The following is a 28,000-nucleotide window of genomic DNA, read 5'->3' as shown; positions in this document are numbered from 1 at the left end:
CCCGCCCCCCCATCGTTAACCCCCCAAACCGCACCACCCCTGAAGAAAAAAACGAAAAATTCTGTCGCCGTTGGCTCTACCCACCGCCTTCTTTCGCGGGGTCTAACGTGCTCCCGACTCCCGAGCTAAGGCTTTGCCCATCTCTCTCTGGGGACAGGAATCAGAAGAGGAAGCGGGAGTGATCAAGAATCAGAGCTACCTTCTCTTCCTCCTCTTCGTCGCCTTCACAACGCCGGAGGAAGGATGAGGAAACGCGATCTGGGGATCCTCCTTCTCGCCGCCTTCGCCATCTTCTTCTCTCTCCAGGTACTCAATCTTTGCGCTCCTTCCGTCCCTTCTTTAACCGTCTTCTCCTCCTCCTCCTCCACCACCACCTTCTTGGTCTTCGTCTCAAAAGACTTCTTGTGTTTGCGAATTGTGTTAATGTTCTCAACGGTCTTGAATTCCTTCGGATATTGAACTCCCTATGCCCGTTTTCGTTTCTTTTTATTTTTCCCAGCATGAAGGTGATTTTTCCTTCAAGGAGGCGTGGTTCCATCTCTCCGATGAATTCCCGATCAGGTACGAAGCCGATCGTCTCCCGCCGCCGATCGTGGCTGATCTGAACGGTGACGGAAAGAAAGAAGTCCTCGTCGCCACACACGATGCAAAAATTCAGGTGGGCTAGCTTTTGATCGGTATGACGACCTGGAAATATAAAATTACTTCAGAATTTGCTCTAGTGATATTATTTATTTGGGTATGGTTGTTTCTTTCTTTCTTTCTTTCTTTTTTTAAGCACATTGCAAATTTTTGATGCCCAAATCGTAGTGCAAGTTTGTAAAGAATTTCTGTAGAGCCAAGCTATCAACTCGGACAATGGTACATGTGAGGTTGGATCAAACTTAAGGGAAGAAACGGATTTTTTTTATTTAATATGAAAGAAGTAGGCAATAGAGAAATGTTCACTGTTTAACAGTTGATAATACTCTACTGTAGTTATTATTATCAGATCAAGGCTGCTCATGTTTTGGCATCCAATTTGAACTTTGTATTCAATGGTAATTTATAGGTTTTGAGCAAATTTTGATTTAGTTTTTATCCGTTATTTGTCCAAGCTTGAAAATTTACCTTTGATGACTTTTATTTGTCATGGATATTTTCAAGAAAACAATAAGAAATGATGATTTTGTGTTTGATTTTTTTTTTTTTTTAAATTACTGCTCTATATTTACACTTGCACTGTTAACCAAGTACCAGCATTGATGCTTTTGCTTGTGCATCTTTTATTGGTATTTAAGCTGGACATAACTTACTTCTCTTGACCAAAAATGTGGCTAGTGTTACCTAAACACTGAAGCCTAAAAATTTTGACTTAACATATGGTATTAAAATCATGTTTGTGACTCTTTGAAACCCTTTTTTCTTTGAAGAAATTCAGTAAGTTAGAGAATATGATTTGCTGGGCCACAGTTAAAAGTAAGAGGGAGAGGAACAAGGGAAAAAATAAACGAAAAGGAGTAGCATAAGAAGAGGAGGTGAAAGAGGAAGAAAAATGTATCTGATTACTATCTCGTGAACAACTACTTCATTCTAGAAATGAGGAGAGTGACGGCTGCCCTCGCCTTTGGGATTTTGATGCAAAAGATATCTGTTTGATGGCTATTGGGTCCCATGTGCTGCAAAAGCTTACATAGGAGCTGTCTTTTCATGTGTCCCATTGTGAGCCTAAATTCTTCTTCTTCTTCTTCTTCTTTTCTTCTTCTTCTTCTTCTTCTTCTTTTGTTTATTCAAAATGCATTGATGCAGTCATATCCTGCATGCTATATGTCAGGTACATGTCTGCATGTATCGATCATATGCTACAGAACATAGCAGTTAATCAATTATTCGTTATGAATGTTCAAGTCAATGTTCGAAAACTCAGTTTCGGCTTGGTCTCGGGAGTTTTGGTTTCAACAGTGGTTTTTTTGAAAGTTTCCTTCCAAGTTTTAGAGTTTTAGCAAATAAAAAACTAAAATTTAAAAGCAATAAAAAAAGAAGCCAAGAAAAAGTTATTTTGCAATATTTTAGAATATTTGTGCAGTTTTGACAATTTTAGGCTAAAGTTGGTACTAAGTATGAGTAAAAATTTAAGCATATTGACATTTTGAATAGCAAGAATATATTTATATGTACTATTTATTTCTTGAACTTTAGTTGTTAAAAATTTCATCATATTTAGGAAATATGAAGCCTTATGTTGCCTAGTACATTCAAGTCTTTTTTGCTTCGTCTTTTTATAGAACTCACAAATATATTGAATGTAGGTTTCTTTCTCATTTAATTGTACTACTTAATCAAATGCATGTAGTTATGGAGTGGTATATTTATTTTATATACCAATGTTATTCTTGTAAATTGTATTGTATTTAGTTGTTTGCAATAATCTTTGTAATGTACAATAATAAAGACCTTCGTTGAGGGCTTGGGTCATTAAAGCTCATGTTTATCATCTATCCCTCTTTTAGCTCAAGGGAGGAAAAAAAGAAAAAAAAACATTAAAGTTGGTACTATATAATCTATGGTACGCCATACTGTACCAAACCGGATGGTATGGAATGTAATATACTGGACCGGTATATAGTATAGAAGGCGTAATATACTGGGTAAATTGAACCAGCTCCCATATCAGGTGTACCGACACAGTTATAGGGTGGGACCGGTATAGAGTCTGGTACTGAGACGACGCATCTTGATATAACCTACATGTTTAAATAAAAAGAAAAAACCACAATATGATATCAAACACTAAAATAGTTTTTAAAAAGCATCTATGGCTAATTTTGGTCAAAATCGATTTAAACAATCAACATTGCATTGAAACCAGTTAGTTTCAGCTGAAATTGGTGAAAACTGCCAAAATTGACTAAAACCTAGAACTAGGGATCAGTTTCCATTTGGTCTCAGCCAGAACCGACCCCCAAGTGGATCGGTTTTGAGAGAAACTTAAGACCATGGATCAAATTAAAGAAAAACAACAACGAAGAATGATATCAAAAATTACTCTGGTATATTAGAAGGATATTCAGAGTGGTATATTCTGAAGGGGAAAGAAAGGGGTGTGCCACATAAAGGAATTCTGTTACCTAGCTCAAGTTCTTAAGCCTGGAATCTTCTATATTATTCAAACATGGAATTCTCTTATGTGGAAGCATGAAAATGCATATTCCATTCAATTTCTTATCCTATTGATAGATTATAACGATCTACAGCTTTTTATATAAGAAATAACTGGCCACTTCCAATCTGAGATCTCTGTCATGGAAGACTTCATTCTGTCTACTTCTCATAACAATCATGTCTTGCTGAAAGTAGGAACTGAAAGTTCCAGACTCACAGTTAGCTTCAAAGCAACTTCACATGCATATGCCAACTTGATTTTTTGCATCATTTGGGGCTCAAATGTTGGGTAAGGTAACCATATTTGCCTTTATATCTGAAATTTTATAAATTTATTGTTGCATGTCTAGCCACAAGCAATTTTATATCTATGTTCTTATGCAGATATTCTAGTATAGAATCAAATTTGAGTACCCTTAGGATAAATATCACAGATTACAAAATGTATTAAAAATTTATCATTACATAAATGAAATGAATGCTAGCATAGCGAACATGACTTGTAACATTGTAGGGGAATACTGAGCCAGTCTATTGCCTGACTCTTAAATTGGAACCGTGCCACCTTTTAAAACCTGTTTGTTCAATTTGTTTCTTTGACTGTGTTCTATAGAATCACATGTTGCAAAACTAATTTTTGATTTATCTACAGTTTTTACTGTGCTTGTAACATGCAATGAGATTGTATGATTGCAGTTGTTTTATAAGTGTTTTATATATTGTCTCATTCTGCGCCCTGATGTCTTCAAATCAATTAAAAGTTTTTTCTTTCTTGTTTCTTTCCTTCTTTCTTTCTGTACATTAACCTGACAATATTTGTTCCCTAGCCTCTGTGCATGCCTTTCATATGTAGAACACTATTTCCTTACTCTCTGCAGGTTTTGGGGCCCCACAGCGGGCGTGTGGATGAAGGATTTACTGAAGCACAAGTGCTAGCTGAGGTGTCCTTGCTGCCAGACAAGATCCGCATATCATCTGGGAGACATCCTGTTGCAATGGCTGCAGGTGTTGTTGATCGCTCGTATAAGCATGGGGAAATAAAGAAGCAGGTTTTAGTTGTTGTTACATCAGGCTGGTCAGTTATGTGTTTTGATCACAATCTCAAAAAGCTATGGGAACATAATTTACAGGTAGAATACATGTTCAGTTCTTTTCTGTTGGTATTCAAAATATTCTAGACGTGATTATTGATTTTCCTTATTGTCAACAAGTCTTTTATAATCTTTTTGTATGCATTTAATCTTTTTATTTATTGGCAGGAGGAGTTTCCTCATGGTGCTCACCATAGGGAGATAGCTATTTCGATAAGTAATTATACACTGAAGCACGGTGATGCTGGATTAATTATTGTAGGAGGCAGGATGGAAATGCAACACCATGTATGTTGCTTACTCGTCTTCTCATCTTTTAAAACATTATATGATGAACATTAGTATCACCTTATGTAAAAGCTTGTCTTGGTAGGTGAAGACTTAATACACTGTCACAAATTTATTATAACTCCAATAATGTTTTCTTGTGCCCTAATGAAGTTTGGTCGATTTTGATAGAAATTGGATGAAGTGCACTGGTGTTGTTGTCACTGTTATATATGTAGACTATATTATTATCCTCAGCAGCAGTAATGACCTTGAGAGGTTGGAGAGGTACCTTCAAAGAAACTTCCATTCCAGGTGTAGGATCTCTGGCATGTTGTTATTACCATACAACTATATATAAATATATAAATATATATATATATATATATATATATATATATATATATATATATATATATATATATATATATATATATATATATATATATATATATATATGAGCTAGCTCTGTTAAAGAAGGGGATTATCTTGTAAATGGTTAAGTGTTTGAATTTTCTAATAAATTTGTTTGCTTGATGCCCATTTAATGCAAACACTTATGGGTCCATATACCTAGTTGCTGGTGGATCAGCAAGATTTGCTTGATGATCAGAGAGCAGACAATTATATTTCTTTCATATTGAGCTAGGCAGGTCGAAGAAAGTTTTATTCGGTCCATAGCGAAGTTTTAGAACTTTCGAAAGAAAATGTTTACTTGATGCCCACTTAGTGTATAGACATATGGGGCCAAATACCTAGTTGGTGATGGATGCAAGGCATTATTGGCAGGTTCATTGAAGAAAACCAGTAAAAGGTGAAGGCATATGCATGTGGTTGAATGTGAACATGTATGTGGAAGGTCTTATTTTTAATGCTCCACTTGAGATATATGTTGAAAGCAAGTTGCCATTCATTCAGACTGCAAGAAACTTCATGTTTCATGTATGGGTAAGGATCATTTATGTAGATTGTTGTTTCGTCAAATAGGTGGAAATCTGACATTGTTTGTCATGAGAAACTAGTTTGCTAGCTGTCATCTTGACCAAATGTTTTGGGTTATCTCAGTTGTACTTTTATGTTAACCTGATTAAGAATTGGTAATGTGCTTAACTTGAGGGGGGGTTGCATTTCAACACCCCATCCTTTTTGGGATAAGTTTACAATTGCGGTCTTGATTTGTGAAGCAGTCACTTGCCATAGGTTTTTTATGGGTTAAAATATTATATGCTGGTATAGGAGTTACTGCGACACTTACCATATAAATTCTCAAGCATAATAAAGCTGATTAGGCACCAAACAATTTGGAAGCACTGATTTGACCATGGTTCACCGTACCGGCCCAAACCAAATACAGAACGTACCATACCATACTGCACCAACACAGTGCTAATGCGGCGCCGGTATGGGGTCCGGTATCAAGACAGCGAACTTTGAAGTTGACAGCTTTTTTTCTGAGCCTTGGTGGGTATTCTCTTTCCTATCATCTGAATCTTTTCCTTTCTTCTTGCTATCTTTGTTTGATGATTTCCTGAATTTTTTTCTTGCAATGAACATGGACATCTTGAAAGGGCTGAAATGGAGGAGGTACATTAGAAAGGAAATACACTAGAGAAAGCTTAGGAGCACTCTCTGCTTTTAACAATCCTATCAACTTCCTAAGTTCTCTCTGCTTCTTCTTTTCATATAATCAGGAGATGGGAGGAATCATTTGCAAGTAGTTGATCCCAATAATCCTTGTATTCCATGATTGTATAAGCATGAAGCTTACCGTGAATAATTTGTTTGGCAATTATGATCTGTCTGTTTTAACATGAGGTACAAATGTGAACCTGAAACTGTCCTGTATGCTTGTTGAGAATTTTGGAGCTAATTATGAATAGTTTCTAACTTTCACTGAAATTTGTGTCCCTATTTGTTCCAAGTGGGCATTTTGCAGTATTTGTTTGAAGATTGTTATCATTTAATTGTGGGTCTAATTTCTTAAAATGGCAACAAATGCCATATGGTATGAAATTTGGGAAAGGCACAAATTTGTAAACTGATACTGGCAAGACCATTCAATTGAAGAAAACATTTCTTTGAAAATCAAATCAAATTAATCAGTGATTTTGTTTTTTTTTTTTGTTCAATTTTTTAGTATATGAGAATGCGAGTATAACCTATGGGAATGTGAACATTTCAAATGCTTCATGTACTGTATCTAATATTACTACCAAGGGCATAAGACATTATTCGTAATGCTATAGGAAGTTCCACTGTCACCACTCACCGGAGTATGTAAAGAAACATTACATAATTCCTTTGAAAGCTTACACACAAAGAGCAATGCCTCATTAGTTTGGATCTATTAGGTTTGTTAATATGTAGTGTTAAATAGGCATCAATGACGAAATTTTTGTTTCTGTTTTCAGGTATCATCAATCATTCTTTGCTTCTAATAAATCTAGAAAGTTGCAATTTCTTATTTTGATACCTTTTGCATGTCCATTGTCAGATCTACTAACCAGACTAAATATAATATGTGCTAGAATGCTGATGACCCTTTTATTCTGAGTTAGATATTCTACTATTGTTTTCATTCTTGTAATACAAAGAACTGTATTTCATAATTTGTTTTTTTGTTCTTTTTGTTGCCTTCTATTTAGTTTTTTGCCTTCCACAATTATTTTATTTCTGAATGATGGTTTTTTAACTTGTCATATTTCATAGAACTCTATCGATCTGTTTGAGGAAAATATGATGTTGGAAAAAGATGGTGAGATGCACCGAAGAAGTGCTAAAGAAAAAGAGGTATTCATTTTATTTCTCTTTTCGGCAAGTAGACTTTATAAACATTATCACTTTATTTTCTTCTTGCATAATAGAACCTACTGTCATGCAATAATACATTGTGGAAAATTCTGAATGATGATGTCAACACGCCTTAAAAAAGATTTTGCAAACATGTTTGGAGATAATGTAGGTAATGAATGTGGAATATACATTATTTTCATGTCCAGTGGGTCTATTTAATTGCATCTCTTTGTTTAGTCATCACCAATTTCTTAGTGTCCTTTTTGTCAGATTTTTTGTATATAATAGTTTAATATTATGGTCATGTTAATCTTCTATCAAGGATGAGGCAGGCTGACTTTTCCTTCTCATGAATGTTAGTGTCAAATTTGGATAATGTCAATTTGTTTATAAATTCTTTCTTATTGCAATTAATAGTATCATTTGTGGCATTTTCTTATATTATTTTCTATATGAAAAAAATTGCATGTAGATCTAACTTTCTTTGTACTAATGCCATCATATATTTTATTCAGACCCCTGGATCTGGTACTGTAGACCTACGCCAGTTTGTATTTTATGCTTTTGCTGGTCGGTCTGGCACACTGCGGTGGCATAAAAAGAATGAAGTAAGCTCATTTTCTACTCATATCCACTCCTTTTTTACAGGACCTCCAGAATATAAAACATGTCATCACAAAAGTCATCAATTATGTTAACTTGCTGAAACCAATAAAATGTGTTTGTCTTTTTTAATCCATGCATTTTCTTTAGTTATTGTATCGTGTAGGTTTTATAGAGCATGTTAACAGTTGATATGGTAGCATGACTCAATCCATATCTAAGTTACTAAATTATTGATGTGCTTAACTTCGAGATAATATTCCTTGTATTGATGCCTTGCCTCTTCATGCATCCTAGTTTCTTTTTTTGTGCTGATTACTGATGTCTTAGAAGCAGCAAAGCATTCTTTATTTGCAACATTTAATATGATGTTTTCTACTCTCTTTTTAATAAACAAATTTCACATTGTTTGAGTCTCTACTAATTTTATAATGTTTATCATTATAGAATATCCAGGTGCAACCCTTGGATGCAACACAATTGATTCCACAACATAATTACAAGCTTGATGTTCATGCTATGAATGTTCGTCATCCTGGAGAGGTATGATTTTGCATGTTAGAAAATCATCTAGCAAGTAGTGGTTTGTTTTAAACATATAGTAAATTCATCTGTATCATGTAAGCATTTAGTTGATAAAGCAAGATTTATTTTGGCCTGTATCCTTGTATGAGTTGGTTTGTTTGCCCCACTTGAATGACAAGACCATTCTTGTGAGCACACAGGTATGCAGTTGCTGCACCCATGGAAGTGTATGAATAAGCAAAATCACTTTTTACTCTAAAATATCATATACTGAACATGAGTTAAGATGCAAAGATGGCAATAATTTTAGAAAACTTTCAGGCCTTGGTTTTGCACCTGGAATATTCATTTTTTCTTTACTGTCCATATGCATCAGATTATGGTTCATGCTTCACTTTCATAGCTGAAGTTTATATTTGTTATTTTATGCCTTTATGCATTTGATTTTGAATTTAATCCTGTCTCCAGTGAATTAGCAGGCAGTTTACGTAGTTGTAAAAAAAATTTTGGTCGGCCACCTGGCTACTGGTAGCTCAAATATCTACGAAAGAAGCTTAATGTGTTTATGTTGATTTGCAGTTTGAATGTAGAGAATTTAGAGAATCAATTCTTGGAGTCATGCCACATCATTGGGTAATAACAAACTCCTTTGATCTCCTAGTTTTCTTCAGGGAAGAAAAGTATCAGCTCATTCTGCAACGATCTTGTCATCAGGATAGGCGGGAAGATACTTCTTTACAACTGGCACACTTCAGAAGGCATAAAAGGAAAATATTGAAGAAAACACCCGGGAAAGTTACTACAAGTCCTTTCCATAAACCTGTTGAACACAATCCACCTGGGAAGGATTCATCTAATAAAATTGCGAATGTGATTGGCAAAGCTGCAGATTATGCTGGCTCAGCAAAATCCAAGAAGGTACAACTTATGCTTAACTTTGTATACTGTATCAAATTATATCTTGCTTGATGTTTCTGTGTAACAATAATCAAGGCAATAAGCCTATCCTTGTTGTATCAAAAACAAGATCAACCTATATTCCATCCAATAACTGCCTTGGTGTAGTGGTTCATCATATTTTTGTGTGCCTGAATGACATGCCTCTCTCTCTCTCTATGTATATGTAAGTGTGTATGTACATACTGAATCCACTGAATCTACCCAAAGTGAGCCTTATTTTGACCTGTCCAAAACCAAATTATGCAGCCTTGGTTGAAGATTGATAGACATCTGAGCTGTGAGGTGATGTTTCTCTTTAATACTCTCTAGGATTACTTTTCTTCTTCATGCCTTTTTGCTGTTGCATGATTGGAAAAAAATGATGGTATCTAGATTTTTATTTAATTTTCATTTTGGTCTTCAAGCAAAATGATGTCAGGGCATCACAACATTTTAATTTATATATATTGTTGTCAATGGGGTTTAGATTGTGTGACTGTGGATGCCATTAACAATTGGGCCAATGCTTAGTGTCAACATAAGAGAACCAAAAGAGTGTAGCTCTTGTTAACCTATTTTGAAGGGGGAAAAGGACAGAACCCTTATTAAGGAGTTTTTGGGCATTGTTTTAGTGTATGCTATGCCAAAGTTGAGATACAATGAATACAAATATCTTTGGAACTTCGTTCCCTGATTGCATTTGGACGAATCCATCATTAGTAAGCTTCTTGTAACATATCCAAAGAGCATGATAAATGAAATGAAAATGAATAAGGTTGGCTAGCTAGACTCGCCATTATGTAAGTCTCAGGCCAAATATATATATTTTGGTATGGAAAACAACTTTCCTATACAAAAATGAAACATATTTTAGCGATGACCTTTTAGAATGGGTTCCATGTGTTTGTTTTCTAATGTGGTAATTCTTGTTATGATATGGTTTGAATCAGTGTATTCTGGGTGCTTATGCTATAATTGTGGCTTGTTGACTTTTGAAGCTGTTAGCTTAGCAAGCTAGTACCTTCCTCTTCAAGTGAGGTCTCAAATTCAAACTTGAGTGGCGGTGAATAACTACCATATTTCAAAATTCTCTCTAAAGAAAAACTTTAGATGGAGTTGACAAATTGGGCTATGGCTTAGCGGTTGCACTCGAGGAGGTTTTCCATTTGTGATGTTTCCTCAATTGTTTCTATGTTGTAAACCGTTCCTTTGTGGCATTATTGTCATAGGTGGCCCACTTAGGTACCTAGAAAGTCCTGCTTAGGTGCTTGGTGCTTTCCTAGCTACCAGGTAAGGCAGCCACTAATTGCCTAATTTCAGCACCTAGTCAGGTGCCTAGCCACCTTTTGACTATTTTTCTACAAGGCAGGCACCTATTTATGGTATTTTATGACTTGGAATTCTGGCAATGTTTCCTCACAAATATTTTATGACTTGGGTATATTTAACGAATATGATGTTTTATTTAGGTGATTTCATTGAATCAGATATATATTTTCTGATTATTTGATTATACAAGGCCATAATATATATTTTTTAAATTTTTAGGGATTTTTTTAAAACTCCCAATGCTTGCCTGGTTGCTTAATTGCCCTGCCTAGGCATTTGGGCCATCACCTGGTACCACCTAGGTGTTTTAACTTTTAACAACCTCGCAATGTGGTTGTTGGTGCTCGCTCACCTTTATTCTTTACAAAATAAAAAAAAACTTTAGAAGGTGTTGAAAGAACCTAAATGGTTGTTGTGTTGATTTTATTTGCAGATTTCCTGACGTTGTGCGATGGGTGGAATACTTTCTAAATGATCAGCTTTAGATAATCTCATATACATAGATTTGACCACTTAAAGGTTACTTAATTGGGAAGTGAAGTGGAAGAAATGATTGATTTAGTGTTTAGATAGAAACATAGGAGCATAGTCTGCTGTGCCGGTACTGCGCACCGGACTGGTTGCTTAGCGGCACGGATCTGTATGGCCCTGCGCCGTGCCGTGCTAGGCTTGTATCGACACAGTAGAGGAGGTGGGGGAGAGGGCGAACGGGAGAGAGAAAAAGAGAGTGAAAGGGGAGAGGGAGGGAGGTCGACGGAGGGTGGCAGAGGCCGGCGGAGGGCCGTCGGAGGACGGTGCTTAGGCAAAAGGTGGAGGGTGCGACCGGGTCCTCTATTTCATTCTAAACAAGGTTCCAACCGTTTTTTAATTTTGCGATTTTTAAGTGAAGTTGGTAAATTATTTTGCCGACTTTACTTTAAAAATCACAAAATTTTTTACCAGTTGAACCCCTATTTTGAACGAAATAGGGGACTCGGCTGCGGCCTTCATCTCCTGCCCAGGCACCGGCCTCCGACAATCCTCTGCCAGCCCTCTGCCAATCTCCCTGCCTCCCCCTCTTGCTTGCTCTTTTCCTCTCTTTTCCTTCTTCTCCCCCTCTGGCAACGGGTTCTGTTTTCGTTGCCGGAACCGTCCCGGTCCGCCACCGGAATGGCTCGGTACGACTAGAACTACCCGGTTCGGGATGGTTCTGCCGACCCTGCATAGGAGTAAGGGCAAACTGAGAAAACAAGAGTTGTTATGTGAAGCTCTTCTTTTCCGTGATTGTCAACCTTCATCTAAACATCTACTATGGGTGGATCCATCTGCAATAGATTTTAATCTTAAGTGAAAATATTGTGGTACATTGTTCTTATGGGATGATTGACTATTGCCATTGGGATAAACTGCATATCCCGTTATAGAAAAATCAAACCCAGTGACCATAAATTGATTGGATTGCAAAAAGGTGAAGAATGAAGCTATTCATGTGCCCTAGGATAGGTAGAAAGTGTTAGCATTGGCAGTGACAAAGGCAGAAGCCAAGAGGTGTTGAAATTACTGTAGGAGGTTTGCAACTAGTAGGTCTGTTGATTGATCTGAGCAGCTTGAGCTTGGGTTGAGCATATCTCAAAATAAGCTCGTGTCAACCTGAATTTAGATATAATTGAGTCAAGCTTGAGTCTGATTCATAGTTTCAAATTAGTTTCAAGCCAAAGTTGAAAATAACCCGGCTCGATAAGGCTCGAGAAATTGATCATGTGTATTATGATATATATTTTGCAAGAACTAGTTCTAATCCAACAACTGACCCATGTAATCAACTATTGAATGAAGCTTAAACCAAGCTTGAAGTGAGGTTGAGTCAAGCTTGAACTGATCTTGATTGAAGCTTGAAGTAAGCCTTAACCAAGTTTGAATCAAGCTTGAACCAAACTTAAATCAAGCTTGATACATGCTTTAATTGATTTCAACTCAATAAATCTTATCAAGCCACTCAAAATAGGTTTGAGTTTGGCTCAGTTTGAAATTAGGCTCGAAGTTGGATCGATCAAATAACTAACAATTTAAGTTTGATCTCTATTTTCAAGCTTAAGCTTGACCAGACCCAATCTCGATCAAGTACACTCGTAGTAACTAGGAGGAATGTAGACAGGCAGAGCTGTCTTTAAATTAATGGAGGTTCTGTGATTAATTATGGAGGAGGACAAGTTCTTTTGACTTATGGGAGCTTAAGAGGCAGTAGGTGTGGATTACGAGTAGGTTAGATTTGTGTCCACGGTGCCTATAATTGATGCGTTTCCACTTGGATCCAGAGAGGAAATGATGTATCTCCCGCTGGTTGTCAGGGCCATTGTTAATGATGGATGAGAGGACTGGCAAATTGGTTCTGCTGTCTGATCTGATTAGATGTTAAATTTTGCTGAATTGATGCAAGCCAAGAAAAGATGACCTCAAGATCGGAATTGCCAAAAGAGTCTCAAGGCTTATCCACAGATTCCTGCAATATGCAATTATTACCAGTTGACCTTGTATAAACAGCTACAGTACAAGAAGATACTTCACAACAGAAGGAATAGAAAGAGTGTGGCTCATCACATCAGGTTGTCACCTTGGTGACATGCATTTCCGTTGCTTCTTTGAAATCTTGATAAAGCATTTACTCTCCTATCCTTTTTAATACTACAGTATATGTGCTTTGCCTTATTTGTCAACAGGGTCTGAATCTGATCAAGTAGATCATGTCTAAGTGAGAAATTTCTGATTTTATGATCTTTCTGATTCATGGACTTACATGCAACATAGTATGTGCAATTTGTAGACAAAAATTTTCTATGTCTCAGGCATCAGCATATACAATTGCTCCTGCTAGGTAAATGAGTTTGATCACTGGTAGACTGTTTTCAGGTTAATCTTAAGTCCTATGAGTTGTAAGTGAATTAGAGTTATTCAGCAATGATCCACTTCGTGGATTTGTAGCATTTAGGAGATATCCTTGTGTTAATTTCTTTTTGTTTAGCTCCATGTACATGTGCTTCTTAAGCACCTGATGTGCTTATGCATATTTTGGAATTATTCACTTTGTTTTCATAAATTGATTTTATCTTCTGCTATGTCGGCTTGAGAAGTAGATACTTTGTGTTACTCTTTTCGGCATATGAGCTCTAAAAGCTCTTGTATGATAAGAACTGCTTTTTAATGTTAATAATAGACTGTTTGCCATTTTTTGCCTTTTGGACTTGTAGGTTGTTGAATTGCTCTGTAGGATCCTATTTTTATTGTTGAACTAGTATTAGTTTTTTTGAAATACATTTCTTGTTTAATGGCTTCACATTTTGGTGGGTCGTTAGACAAGAGTACTTCTTATAAACCCTTTGATTGACATGCAATCTGTGCCAGATTTAATGATATTGCATTTGCAGCTAACTGGATGGATCCTTTTACTCTGCAAGTTATTCTTTTATCCTCTTTTCCAAGAACTTGTGGAATTTAATTGCTTGGCTGGTAACCTACTCCTAACTTGCTTGATATATGCATACAGAGGTCACTTTACATCCCTACCATAACAAATCATACTCAAGTATGGTGGGTTCCAAATGTAGTCGTTGCACATCAGAAGGAAGGAATAGAGGCTGTTCATCTCGCATCGGGCCGCACCATTTGCAAGGTATACCAAAATCTGGCTGTTTGATTATGTTTTCCTATTTCCACCATTTGCAAGGTATGCCAAAATCTGGTTCTTTGATTATGTTTTCGCATTTCTATAAACGGTCACATGGAATTAATGTTAATTGTTGATGGAATCATGATCTTTGGTTTCCTTTTCTTTTTCTTATACATTGGTTCTTGCGATGCTGAAAGATGGTACAATAATGCAGTTCTCCTTGGAGAATAATTATTTGATTAACTAAACTATGTGGTTGAGTGTTTAAACAAAAAGAAAATTGCTGTGCTGGTTGAATCCCAGTTCTAGTCTTTATAACTATAAGGAAAGCATGGGAAATAGCAGTTTTAGTACTTCTAATGTAGTTTCTCAAATACAAGCAAATATTATAGGCTTTTAGCAAAACTTATTTAGAGATGTGATAGAGCATGTGTGAGGACCTGTCAGGCATGTGTTTAATCCCACATCAGTTGTACATTGAGGTCTTAGGTACATAAGAAAGGCCAAGGACATACTTTTTGGCTAGCCTCTTTAGGGAAAGCCTATGTTGTTTTAAATGGTTTTAGAGACCATGACCCTTGTGTGGCATGCGATATTGCAACATGGGTTCTGTTAGGGCTAACCATGAGCCTATCATGGTGTTTGTGATTGGACCCTTCTCTTGGAAGTCATGCTAGGGCTTAAACTAGGAGTGTCTGTCTTGGGTACATAAGCAGGGCCTCCAAATAATACTTCCTGGCTAGCTTTTTTGGTGAAGGTCCTGAGTCCTTATAGCATGGCTGTCATGGTAGTCATAGGCAGGAGACTAAATAAGTTGGTTATAGCATTTTGTTGCATCTGCTTTTCTAGTTAACAAGGAGAGAGAATTGGAAGAAATAATGGAGGGAGAGCAATAATAAGATCTAGGGCAAGGTCTGCTGAACCGGCCCGTACCGGCTGGTTTAGCACATACCGTACCGGTACCGACCCCTACCGGTATGGTACAGCCACATAAAACGGTTCAGGGCCGGAACCGAGCGGGGAAGAAGAAAGAAGAGAAAGAGGTGAAGAGGAAGAAAGAAGAGGAAGAGGAGGAAGAAGAAGAGAAAGAGGAGAAGAAGAAGACGGTTCGACGTACCTTGGGCCGACCCCCTCCCGAGCACCCCGACGCGCGCGCAGTTCCTTTCTTGCTCATGGGAGAAGGGGGGAAAGAGAGGAGAAGAGAGGAGGAGAGAGGGGAAGAAGTGGAGGAAAGGGTTCGGGAAGGAGGAAGAAGAAGGGAAGGAAAAAAAAGAAAAAAAAAATATTTCAGCGGGCGCGATTCCACGCGCAGGAATATCGATCCATGTGGTTCCCCGTGCCCACGCGGGGACTTGCGCAAGGCAGCGAGCCCACGCGGCACCGCGCGCGAGCGCGAACCCACGCGGGGCCGTGTGGGGCATTTAATGCCACAGAGTGTGGCTAAAACACGGACGCACACGCGGACGCGGCGCTTTTTTTGTTTGTTTTGTTTTCGGTTCGGCACCGGTTGGACCGGTACCGAACCGGTACCAGAGTCCACCGGTACAACCAATTCGGTCGGCTCGACGGACCCTGATCTGGGGTTTTTAGTAATTATTAGAAGACAATTTAGGGAATGTAGAAGTGAAGCTGAAGAATGCTGGAAAAGCAAAGCTCTTAATGGGGATCCATCCTTTGTTTTATGGTACTAGACACATGGTTGTCTGTCTATATGAGGGTCCTTTTTTTGCTTTTTAGGAAAGGCTATGTGAGGATCTTTATGGCAAATAGGACAATAATTGTGTAATATAGTCTGTCTAGTTTTGCTCATACAAGAGCATGTCATTAGTTCCTAATAGATAATCCTTAAGAGACCCAATATATGTAATTATGTATTTTTAAAATGAAGAACTGAATTGAAAAGGGGAGCGAGGAGAGGAATTTAGAGAATTTCTAGCATTGAAAATAATAGAAAATCAAGCACCTGGTTGATGATTTTTCACATGATTTTGGAATAGGAGATCTATGAGAACTTATGAACAAGACTCAAGGTTTCATTTGTTAATTGTTATTCTTATCCTAAATTTGGATGAGAAAAGATTGATTCAAACAAAACAATGGAAGCTACACATAGGGGAATAATAATTAAAATTCTTGTTGAGTAGTTATTATACAATTATTACTTTGAACAGCATGCGTGCATGATATGTTGAACTTCTTGTATAGAAATATGACTAACCACTTGTATTATTCATTTATCTACTAGAATTCTTTACCAAAAATATCTTGAAACTACTTCTAATTTGACCCAGATCTTTGAGTTTCGTTTTCCCCAGAGAAGGGGGAATATCTGATTACAATGCGTTCTTATGATAGAAGATTGACATGGTTATTGTGATTTTTGTGATGTTCAATTTTATATGTTTGAAATAGCATGAAATGAAAACTAGTATCTATTATCATGGTTAACATACCATAACTCAGACAAGTAGAACTCAAATAGCCCTCTCCTAGTAGTTCATTCATGGGATCATGGTCAACAACCCAAACTCCATCCATTTGAAGATTTCTCTGTCTTATGCCATTGATTCATTAAAAAACTACATCCTTGTCAACACTAAAAATTATGTCTCATTTATCATAACCAAGCATGTAGAGTTGCTAGGTTCTTCCCTTAATTTCTAGATTTCCCTCTCAAGACCATCTCTCCTTGTATTGGGGCTTTTTCTTGTCTTCCTTGTGCATCTTCACATAATCCTTCCATGGTGTAACTCAAAGGCTTCTATGTCTAATTTTTTTTCCAATTTCATCTTTGTAACTTTCATATTATGTATTTGTCTCTTCATTATTGCCCAATATGTAACCAAAGCATACATTCTTGTTTGCTGTTATTATACGTTCTCTTTAGTCTCCCCACTATGTGACAATCATACAACATTCCTTAGCATATTCCAAATCCTATATTCTTCTTTAAATTAATAGATATTTTTATATTCCTTCATTTGTATATCAAGTCAATGATAATGAAAGTAATCACCATGGTTTATTTTTCTGTAGTCAACTTTGACCACCTCAATTTCATCTTCATTTGCTTCATAGAGCAAAATATGTTTATCGTGGGCTCCATAAACATAATTAGGCAGTTCATTTACCATGAGTTGAGATGGTCATCACTAATAAAGAGTCTCATGGGTGCCATTTGTTTGCTATCTAATTGTCATCTCTATTAGTAGATCTTTACTTGACAGGTTGTGGTAATTTTTATACCATGCCACCTTGCTGTATACTTTGAGGTTATGCATCTTATGGCCTCTAGTACATAAGTGTATCACCAAGTCAAGGATGGTAGAACAATCCCGAATTGCTCGGTTCGAGGCGTGCTGAGCGGCTGAGCCGTACTGTTGGTGGATCGGGACGGTTTTGGCAAGCAAAATGAGAAACCGACGACAGAGGGGAGGGAGAAGGAAAGAGAGAAAAAGAGGGAGGAAGGGAGGGGGAGAGAGAGGGGGCTCGGAAGAGAGGAGGGCTTTCAAGCCTACTCTTTCTTCTCTCTCGGCATCTCTCTCTTCCCCCTCCCTCTTCCTCCTCGCTCTCCCCTTTCGAGCCTCTGTTTTGTTCGAAACAGGCTCCACCTAGCAGAGCTTGCGGACAATCGAAAGAGGAGCGGAGGGCTTTTGAGCCCCCCGTCTCTTCCTCTCTCGGCATCTCTCTTTTCCTCTCTCTCCTCTCTCTCCCTATCTAGTTTTTCTTTTTTCGGTACATGCTAGGATGGGACGACACGGTGCAGACCATACCGTACTGCTAGTCTACTGGAACGAGTGCTAGTTCTGGTATTGCGAATCTAGTGTTTCATTGTTTTTAATTTTATTTTAAAATTTCACTAATGATGTGGTTAAGTTTTTCAGTTTATCCATTACCTCATGACATGGTTCAATTTACCAACTCGTACTATTAGGTATCAAACATACCTATTATACCGATAAGTTACTAGAATGGTAGCGAGGTTTGATATGGTGTAGTGGCTGAATTAGTCTGTACCAGGTGGAAGCAACTGCTCTGCCTAGTTACTGTTGTACCAACTTGAATTGCTCCGTTTTAGGCAACATTGCGGCTAGGCATGAGAAAAGGATCTCCCGACCCTATGACAGGTATGGAGGGTTACCGCACGTTACCGGTACAGTAGATGGTACCAATAAAACAATCTTTACCTCATATTTTAGTTTGCGAGGACTAAAACTTGTTTTAGTATGGCTACTTATGTATAAATTGACCATAATCAAAGATACTATTTCATTCCCATCCTCTTATATAGTACAGGAGCATCCTCGTGACACTGAGGATTATGAGATGTTCTAGAGTTGTGTGATTTTTAAGTATCCAACATCTTCTAACTAAATCTTCTTGTCGTCCTTCTTTGACTTTTTGTGTTACATTCCTTTTGAAATGTTGTATTGATGGCTTAGCATATATAGACTACTCAGCTCTAATTCTTACCTTATTATTTTAGGTCTTAGGTGATGTATCCTGTCCAGTTTTACAGAGCATGGATTTCAGGCGGTTAAGGCACTTTTGCCTTTCTTTTTCAAAGTGCTAGACAAATCTTTTTCTCAACTTTATTTGTTGAGATAAATTTGGATAAATCCCTTCATGTTCTTTTTCTTTTCAAACTAACTATTTACACTGGGTAATGATGTTGCAGACTTGTAGTTTCTAAGTATCTGTATTGCCATCTAAGCATGTTAATCAAGAATCTTATCATAATGGCTACTGTTGTCTGGCTCGATTATATAATTTCAATTCTTTCCTGAAGTTATACATTCTCATCATAATCTTGATGCTCGAGTCCTATCTTAGGGCAGACTAACATCTACGGTGCAAGGAACCATAGCTAAGGATCTTTGGGCCCTAGAAAAAAGAAAACCGTTATTTAGAAACTTAGTTTCTTATTTGTGAAAGGGTTACTATTAGTTATATATAGGTTCAGTGAATCAAGACTTGCTTTCGTGGATTTCATGCTCTTTTGGTTGTTCATGCCTTCACTCACGAATGTCACAAACATTGCCCTTATGGTGTAGTTTAACATTATTCACGTTGTTATCATTGACTCAAATACTTCATCTTAGGAAAATATCTTTGAAAAAGGTATGTACATCCTCCTCCTACCATTTCATAACCTTTGTTCAGGGTATCTCACCTTCAAAGCTTTAATATGCACTGTATGGGGCTTATAAGCTCACTTCACACTCTTCCCAACCTTGTCCGGTTGCTACTCTATGTTTGTAACTTGAAAATTGTTGTTGATTATGCTTCAACTTTATTAACCTAAAGCATGGTGCTGGTTTGATATGAGGGATTTTGCGCCCGTTAGCTACTTCATAAGCCATTAGGTAGCTTTTTGAGTAAAAAATGCCTCATGTACCTTAATCATAATAAAGCCTTCATGCATTGATAGTTGTACATCTGATGCCTTATCAAAGCTATATCTGATTCTTCTTTCCACAATGCATACGCTTTCGAATGTCTCATTGCACCTCCAGGCGATCTTGTTAAATTGGTCATACCATCTGGACAATGTTTCTTAGGCTATCCTATACTCAAGTGTTCAGTTGCTTGCTATCACCAAGCCCAAACCTTTGGTGGACGACTCCTCTCAATCTTACAGGTGAGGTGGTAGGTTCCCTTCCAAGAGTATGGAATAAAAAAGGAGATTGATTGAGATTGGGATCATGTGCAAAATATTTCCAGTGTTATGTTTTGTGCTACATCATTTTCTAAATAATTTGCTAGCTTTTCAAATCGGTTGGTCATAAATCCCCAAGAGATGATTTGGTCTTGTATAGTTATAAAAGCGAGGTTTTTATGCAGAGCCATTGGTTCAACCAAGATATGCCATATCGTACCGAACCAGGCGGTATGGGGCGTATTGTACTATATCGATTCAGTATTGGTATGCGGTATGGAGGGTGTACCGACACTCAGTATGCCGAACTGGCTCTTGTATCGGACGTACCGATACGTTAATAGGATGGCATCGGTGCGGAGTCCGGTACCGAGATGACATACCTTGGGTTCAACAAGCACAAATTGAACACACCAACAAGGTCTTAGCTTCTTCTGACATTAATGATGGAAGGGGAGTTTGTGAACCTTTTGAATAGGCCGTGTCCTCACCATTTTTTCTCAACATGTCCATTTCAATTACCTTAATCTTGTCCTTTCTCCATTTGACATGTCTCAATAATAGTATCTCAAATCTTAACATGCAAGTGACATCAATTATCTCATGTTGTTAAAACTAATATTTTTATTAGCTTGTCACCCTTCTTTGTTATTCGCTAATCATTATTGACGGATTCTAGTCGACATGTATAACTTGTCGCAATAAATGATCATAGTACCTGTCCCCATCCTAGAAACATGGAATTTTGATTCTTAACTTTTAATTGAGAACCACAAATGGGTCAGGTTATAATATAACCAGAGGTGGTTTGAGGGGGACCATGGGGCTCACAACCCCCAAGATTTAAAGGATCTGGTGTTTCAAAATATGAAAGAGGATATGTTTGCTGATGTGGTCACTTGACTGCACAACAGTGCCTATATGTGATTACTCTATGCAATTAAACAACATATTTAGCTATATTTGTAGCTCCATTAGCATTGTGTGGCTACGCATGTGACCCACTTTTCACTACCTAAAAGTGGTTACTTTATGCAGTCATACAACATAAGAGCTGAAAAAGGCAGGCCACTTCACATTTTATGGCCATTTTTGTGGCTTCATAGATTTGGATTTTAATTATGTTTTAACTATTGCTACTAATGTTAAACACTAAGTAATAGTCAGTAATTATTAGTTATTACTGTTGTTAATATTGATATTATTTATCAAAAAAATATTACTATCATTATTGTTGTTTTTGTACTTAATGTATTTTATTTATTATTATATAATAGAAAAACTAATGCCTATATGCTTGCATATGCAGCTCGTGTATTGCATAGACGCTATGTAGTCTCTTGGTTGCTAGCATACCGCAGTCGCTTTTTAAAACACTCTGAGGATCCCCTGTGATGTCTATAAAGCTGGACTGGCCCCTCTAGAAATTTAATGTGACCTCCCTACCAAACTCTTTCTTGTTTAAAGAAGTATCATTAGTTGCATTTTTTTCTAGGTACAAGTTTCTCTGTAAGTTTGAATGACTTTCTGTAGCTCCTTTCATTGGGTTGTAGAGTATTGGGCTTGTCATGTAAAGCAATAAACTTGTCAAATAAGGAAGTTCTGTTCAATCAAAACCAAGTTCCGCAAAAACGGTATAAGAATCGTACTGATACATTACCGGTTCAGTACGATACAATTGGTATGGTAGGTACGCACCCTGTATCGAGATAAGCTTTGAACACTTTTTTCTTATTCTCAGCCATGGTACCACCTAAAATTGGGTGATATGGTTCAGTACCAAGTGGTACATGGCAGTTTTGTTCGATTTGGACCTATATGGACCGGCTTGGCTCCATACCGAACCAAACCTTGTTATCAACTTATTGGTATCTTATTGGTATGGTATGGTTGATACGGGCTGTTTGGGTTCGTACTGTAGATCTCGATCAAAAGAAATGTTTATATCCCCTATTAACTACTCCGGATTTCACATCTATGATTTAAAATAATTAAAATTATTCTTTTCCAAGCTTGTAGTGTATTCTCTTACCCAAGAGGCCAAGACCTTCAACTTCTCTCTCTCTCTCTCTCTCTCACACACACACACACGCACATATTCAGGTTCCTGAACCGTCAATACATCTCCCAATCGTATACAGCCATGGACTTCATAAACAATAGCTAACAAGTGGAACTACCATCCCATAGCATACAACATTTATTTTTCTACAAGGTAAACTTGCTTATCTAATAAACTTTTATTTCTTTTAAATTCCTATTTGTTGTTCTTTTCATTTTTTTAATAGATTTTTTTTGCTTTGCTTTAAATTTCTAGAGATAGCACCTGCTATTGAATAGAACAAAGTATGTTTGAGGTGCTATTAGTGTGTTCATGTGTTGCCTCTTTTTTCCTTCCTTCTATATTAATTAAGAATTTAAGATGAACCGTTGAAGGTCCTATCATCAGACACTTGTTAACTCCATTGTTCTAGCCAATGCTTTGATGCATTAAAATAGTTGTTCCTTGTTGATTGATATCTCCACAAATTCCAAGTTAGCTGAAACAAAGATCCTATTTGTTAAAACCATGCATGCCATTTTGCAATACTAATTTCAATCAAAAAGAGCATATCTGTTCCAACAAGCATAAATTTCTCGCAAAGAGAAAATATTTGAAAACTTCCTTCAAACATGTAAGTTTAAATACAAAACATGAAGGAATTAATTTTTAGTTAATATAATTTATAGATATAAAGTAAATAGACATCATATGCACAAGTTTTACATCTTTGATTCAGTTTATAAGTTCTTCTCTTTAATTAATATGCAACCCTTCTAACTATAAAAAAATAAGACAGAACTAATGCACATGAAATTTGTCATTTCTTACTAATTGTTTCATCCCATCCACCACCAACACTCCCCCACTGCACTCTGTCCCCCCCCCCCCCCCCCCCCCCCCCCCCCCCTTCCCCCCACCAAAAAAAAAAGAAAAGAAAAGAATTATTTCTAACCTTAACAAGTAGGACCTTCACATGTACAAATTTGAGCATGTAGATTAGGTCCATGTCCTCAAGTAGACATATATAATTCCTCTTTGCTCAAATTGTATGAATTGACCCCATCTAGGCTCGCCCCCACCTGGAATTTACGTTACACGTGTGGCTTAAGGAATATTCTTTTAATTGCATGCTGGTGGCATGCGAGCCTGCTGCTTGCATTGGTAATTACATGCATTCTGTCCCAGTGCTTGGCAAGCACTGGCATAGCAGCATGCTTAAGTTGTACCGGCACATAGCCAGTAGCATGCTAGTGCAACTGGCAATTACATCTGTGATGTGGCTTTTTGTAGCATGAGCTGTTAATGAAATAACATGTTTAGTTTGGTTTTATTTGTAATTGTTAGCAATCACATTCAAGTGTTGTTAAGTGTTGCAAGAAGGTAAACTTATGATTCATTATCTCTGTGCTAGTTTAAAAGTTTCTGTATGCTGGTCGCAATAACTGAAAAGCAACTAAAATTAACATGCGGTTTTTTTATTAAGATAATGGAACTATTTTTATTAGATATTTACTTAGATAAACATCACAGTAGTGATAGTGCACATGCTTTATTTTGGATCAGTTAGTCTTAGGCTTTCTATAATATGTTAGTATCATCACATCATTTAGTTCTGATGGGAATTTTATTTCCTGTATCTATTCTCAGCTTCATCTACTAGAAGGCGGCCTTCATGCTGATATTAATGGAGATGGTGTTTTAGATCATGTTCAGGTTCACCCATCTTCCCAAGTTATTATTCTTTGTAATTATGTGCAGAAAGTTATACCTTTGCTGGTAATAATATTGTGAAACTCCACTTCTGAGCATCGATGCATCTATGATTAACCACAGTTCTAAGTTAAATTGGTTGAGCAGTTGAAGACAGTCCAGAGTTTCAGAGTCTACCATGCTTACATGTTTTATTCCAAATCAAGGCTTTCAATATTTTACTTATTTTCTGTATTTTGCTTGACCAAATTCCCATTTCCAGTTCTACATGAAGCTAGTAGATGGGAGCAAAAACAACCAGAGTGGGTGTTCAAAGTAGTGTCCATTGTCAGTGTCAACTGCTTGGAGCGCCTTAAACATATCCCTTATGTCATGAGTCCGCAGGCACATGTGATGCATGTGGGGTTGAGATGATATATTAAATTTTTTTAACTGAAATTTGTAGATATCAATCATCATTAGTGCTGAATATCATTGATATATTAAAGGGTACGGAAATGATGTAATTTTTTTTGAAACAAATTTAGATATTTATCGAAAGAATTATTTCTGTACCTATGCATACAATATCATAAAAATAATCAGAAAAAATAGTTCACTGAAATAATATAATAATATTAACAGAAACAATTGTCTTTCTAAGAATTATAGATATTATATATTTCTAAAATATTATAACATTCTGTGTGAATCCACTATTTTTTGGTTTTGGCTGGGCCTAGGGGGATTAGGTTGGGTTGTCTTTGTTCCAATTGAGTTCAACTTGGCCTTGTCAGACTAGGTCAGGCAAGATTGGAATATGCCTAATTAGGCTTGCCTGGTGTGGGTAAAAGCCCTGGCTAAATCAAGCTAGGTCAACTTGATGTGGACTAGCCTAGATTAGCCTAGTGTTGGCCAGGCCAAAATAGATCAAGTTGGACCGTCTTGGAATTGGTTGAGCTAATCCAACTTAGTATGGTTGGGTAGCACAGATGTAGCTGCACAGGATCTTGGCTACCCATGTGTATTGAAATGGCTCTGACATTTGTTGATTATGTTATGAATTGATGGGAGCCTAAACTTATCCATCATCTTCTTTCTTTTTGCCATAATGAAGAAGGGAAAACCTAGCCTATAATCACACCCTTTCTTGAGGTAACAACAAGGCATGTCTCCAATCTATCACCTTTCTCCCAAGAGATCTACTGGATGGGCCAAAGAGAGCATGCAAGGTGAATGGAAGGAGAGAGAGGGAGATGGAGAGAGGGGGGTGTCACTTGGCCAGATCCCTCAGGATTAAAAAAAAATTCATGAATGCTCTCCTTTGTGCTCTCTCTTTGGCCCATCCTGCCTAATCTCTTAGGATTTCCCAAACGAGCCCTAATGAGACTTCGATTGATGCTGGCAGCCTGTTCAAAGACATGGCAACTGGTGACAAACTATCAAGAGGGAGCAAATGTTCGTAATTGCATATTTACATTTAAAAACGTTTCTGAATGATCTCTTTCACCTTTCTTGGCCATGTTGCAACCATGTAAAGAGGAGAATTAGGTGTTTGGATTTCCTACTAGCAATTTAATATATTGGATCTATTCATAAAGGATTTTTTGAACAAAGGTGGAGAGAGAGGGGGAGAGAGAAGGCATGGAGGAGAAATAATCTTGTGAGTAGTTAAGAAGTTGAGCCACAGTCCATGATTTGCAATTTGCATTATTATGCATGCATTCGCCATGCAAACATACATACACACATACATTAGTTGATAAAATGCAGTCCAATTAGAGCCTCCTTCCTGCTTGCTGGAGCCTTGATGCCACCTGCCTGCCCACTACTCACCTAGTTGCATGAGAGTCAAGATATCTGAAGCCCAAGCCCCACCATGCTCACGTGTACATACAGATAAAGGAGATCTTTGCATTTAGAGCATTCATGATGGTCATTTGTTTGGAGGATGAATTCTTGAAAGGCTTCAAAGAACTAAAGAGTGCCATTTGTGGTAGAAAGATGAAATAGTCGAGTTGGTGCAAAATCAAAAGAGATTGAATAATAGGTGAAAGCAAATCAAAATATCTCCTTGCAAGCATATCCAATTGGACTGATATCATTTGGGAAAGGTGTAGCTTTGAAACTGACATGAGAAGTGATGTTTTTTGAAATAATGGTCAGTGGAACAAAGTCCTGAAATTGTCATTGGACTGCATTCACATGCTAAAGTGGGATGTTGCTGCTGCAGTTCTTCAAAGAGATTTTGACGATACAATGCTGGATTTGAGGTGGCTCACTTCCCAAATATTAGAGACCTCCCAGATAACAGGATCTATGTTCTGATGAGTTTTATGGCTAAGGATTTGCAGTCAATTAAGCAGAATTTGGTTAGTCTTGGTAAAATGGTGCCAATTATAGTGCATTAGTTATCCCCCTGAGCAAATTGCACCAGTTGTGGAGTTCCTCACAGATGACTGGATTGTCGGTCTCTAAAGCTTTGGCACTGATCTTGGGACCAAGGTTGGAGGCTGCAATACCTTGGTGTTTGGGAGCAAGTGTGAGAGTGGATGTACGTTAATCTTTTTGTACTATGCTGCTAAATATGGAACATGCGATACTTAGATGAGGTGTACATGTCACCTGTCACCACATATGCAGTGCATGTACATACAAGAATGTACAAATTCATGCAAAGATGAAGAATTCATTTATGGACGACAAATAGGACTCATTATAATGCAATATCAACCTTATTTAGAAAAGCTTATATGACTAAATTTTATTTTTCTGACATTAGAAAGTTTTAGAAATCTTTTCCTTGTATACTTGTTCATGGGAATGCTTAGCAAATGAGGATTCCTTCATTTTGCCCCCAGTAGTTAGCACAAGGCTCAATGATTATGGTTATTTGTTCCTTTAGCCCTGTCATCTACTTCAGGAACTTGCTACTTCAATTTGATTTATTAAGCAGTTTTTGTGGGAATATGATACTCAGTGATTGTGTCCTGATTATAGGTTGTCGGGGGGGATGGAGCTGAGCAGACTGTTGTAAGTGGTTCTATGGAAATGCTGAAACCTTGTTGGGCAGTTGCTACATCAGGTGTACCAGTACGAGAGAAGCTCTTCAATGCTTCCATCTGTCATCATCATCATTTCAATATATTCCAACATGGAGACTTCGCAAGAAGCTTCGGTAGGACTGCTGATATAGGTAGTTTAGAGGTGGCAACACCTATACTGGTACGCAGAGATGATGGGCATAAGCATCGGAAAGGAAGCCATGGTGATGTTGTCTTTCTGACAAATGGAGGAGAGGTTTGTATCTAGTCTGATTTCCATCATTGCATTTGCAGGTAAATTAAAGCTAAAACATAGCTAGGCATAATTACCAGTTTATGCATAAGAAAAAACTTCTTTAATGGTTGCTTATCTGGTCAATGACTCATATAAAATAGCTACATTTACCCTATGCATTTAGCGGCTCACTGCATTTTTCCCCCCTGTAATTTGTAGGTTACCTCTTACTCCCCAGGCTTGCATGGTCATGATGCCACGTGGAGATGGCAACTCTCAACTAGTGCAACTTGGTCCAATCTTCCATCTCCATCTGGAATGATGGAAAATGTGGTGGTGCCCACTCTGAAGACTTTCCCTCTGCAAGCGCACGATGATAAAGAGGTCATAATTGCAGCTGGTGATCAAGAGGCTGTAGTGATTTCTCCGGGGGGCAGCATACTGACTTCGATAGAGTTGCCCGGGCCTCCCACTCATGTGCTGGTCTTAGAGGATTTTTCTGGTGATGGTCTAACTGATGTTATTCTTGTAACTTCGGGGGGAGTTTATGGTTTCATACAGTCTAGGCAGCCTGGAGCCCTGTTTTTTAGCACCCTTGTTGGCTGCCTGATAGTTATCATGGGAGTCCTGTTTGTTTCCCAGCACCTGAACTCCATTAACAAGGGCAAACCTAGAGGCTTGCATTGATTATAGGCCTATTGTCTCCTCACAGTGAAGGTACCCATTACTTCGTTCCCCTGGCTTGGAAAACAACGGAGGCTAGACAAAACAAAGAGCAACAGGACACAGATATCTGTTAGATGTAGTGAATCAAACAATCAGGTTAAACAATTACCTTACCTCAAGATTTAATCCTTGTTTGCTTATTTGGTTCCAGGGAAAATTAGCGAAACTGTTTTTATGTTTCATGTAACTCAACTTTTGCCTCCTTTTCCTGCATTGCGCTGCAAAGTAGTTACCATGGGGCTGCTCGTTATCATGATCTCGCATATTTGCGT

At 37.6% G+C, this 28,000-nt stretch overlaps 1 protein-coding gene across 1 annotated transcript; it reads left to right on the top strand.

The window, feature by feature from the left end:
* Positions 1-9: 9 nt before the first annotated feature.
* Positions 10-28,000, top strand: LOC103702808. The gene is made up of 13 exons (XM_008785375.4): positions 10-306; positions 500-658; positions 4,020-4,271; positions 4,401-4,520; positions 7,209-7,289; positions 7,808-7,900; positions 8,343-8,438; positions 9,000-9,053; positions 9,135-9,338; positions 14,209-14,334; positions 23,682-23,747; positions 26,724-27,023; positions 27,222-28,000. The coding sequence occupies exons 1-13, from the start codon at positions 244-246 to the stop codon at positions 27,687-27,689; spliced, it is 2,082 nt and encodes a 693-aa protein (XP_008783597.1). The 5' UTR covers positions 10-243; the 3' UTR covers positions 27,690-28,000.

This window comes from Phoenix dactylifera, unplaced genomic scaffold (assembly GCF_009389715.1).
Source record: "Phoenix dactylifera cultivar Barhee BC4 unplaced genomic scaffold, palm_55x_up_171113_PBpolish2nd_filt_p 000392F, whole genome shotgun sequence".
In the NCBI taxonomy this organism is placed as follows: domain Eukaryota; kingdom Viridiplantae; phylum Streptophyta; class Magnoliopsida; order Arecales; family Arecaceae; genus Phoenix; species Phoenix dactylifera.
This window is presented reverse-complemented; position numbering and strand designations above follow the sequence as displayed.

What these genes read in the sequence shown, in the direction of transcription:
- LOC103702808 (XM_008785375.4), top strand. Translation starts at nt 244, where the DNA reads ATGAGGAAACGCGATCTGGGGATCCTCCTTCTCGCCGCCTTCGCCATC. An exon ending in TATGGGAACATAATTTACAG is followed by an intron (nt 4,272 to 4,400) that starts GTAGAATACATG and finishes ATTTATTGGCAG; the next exon opens with GAGGAGTTTCCTCATGGTGC. An exon ending in TTCTGACAAATGGAGGAGAG is followed by an intron (nt 27,024 to 27,221) that starts GTTTGTATCTAG and finishes TGTAATTTGTAG; the next exon opens with GTTACCTCTTACTCCCCAGG.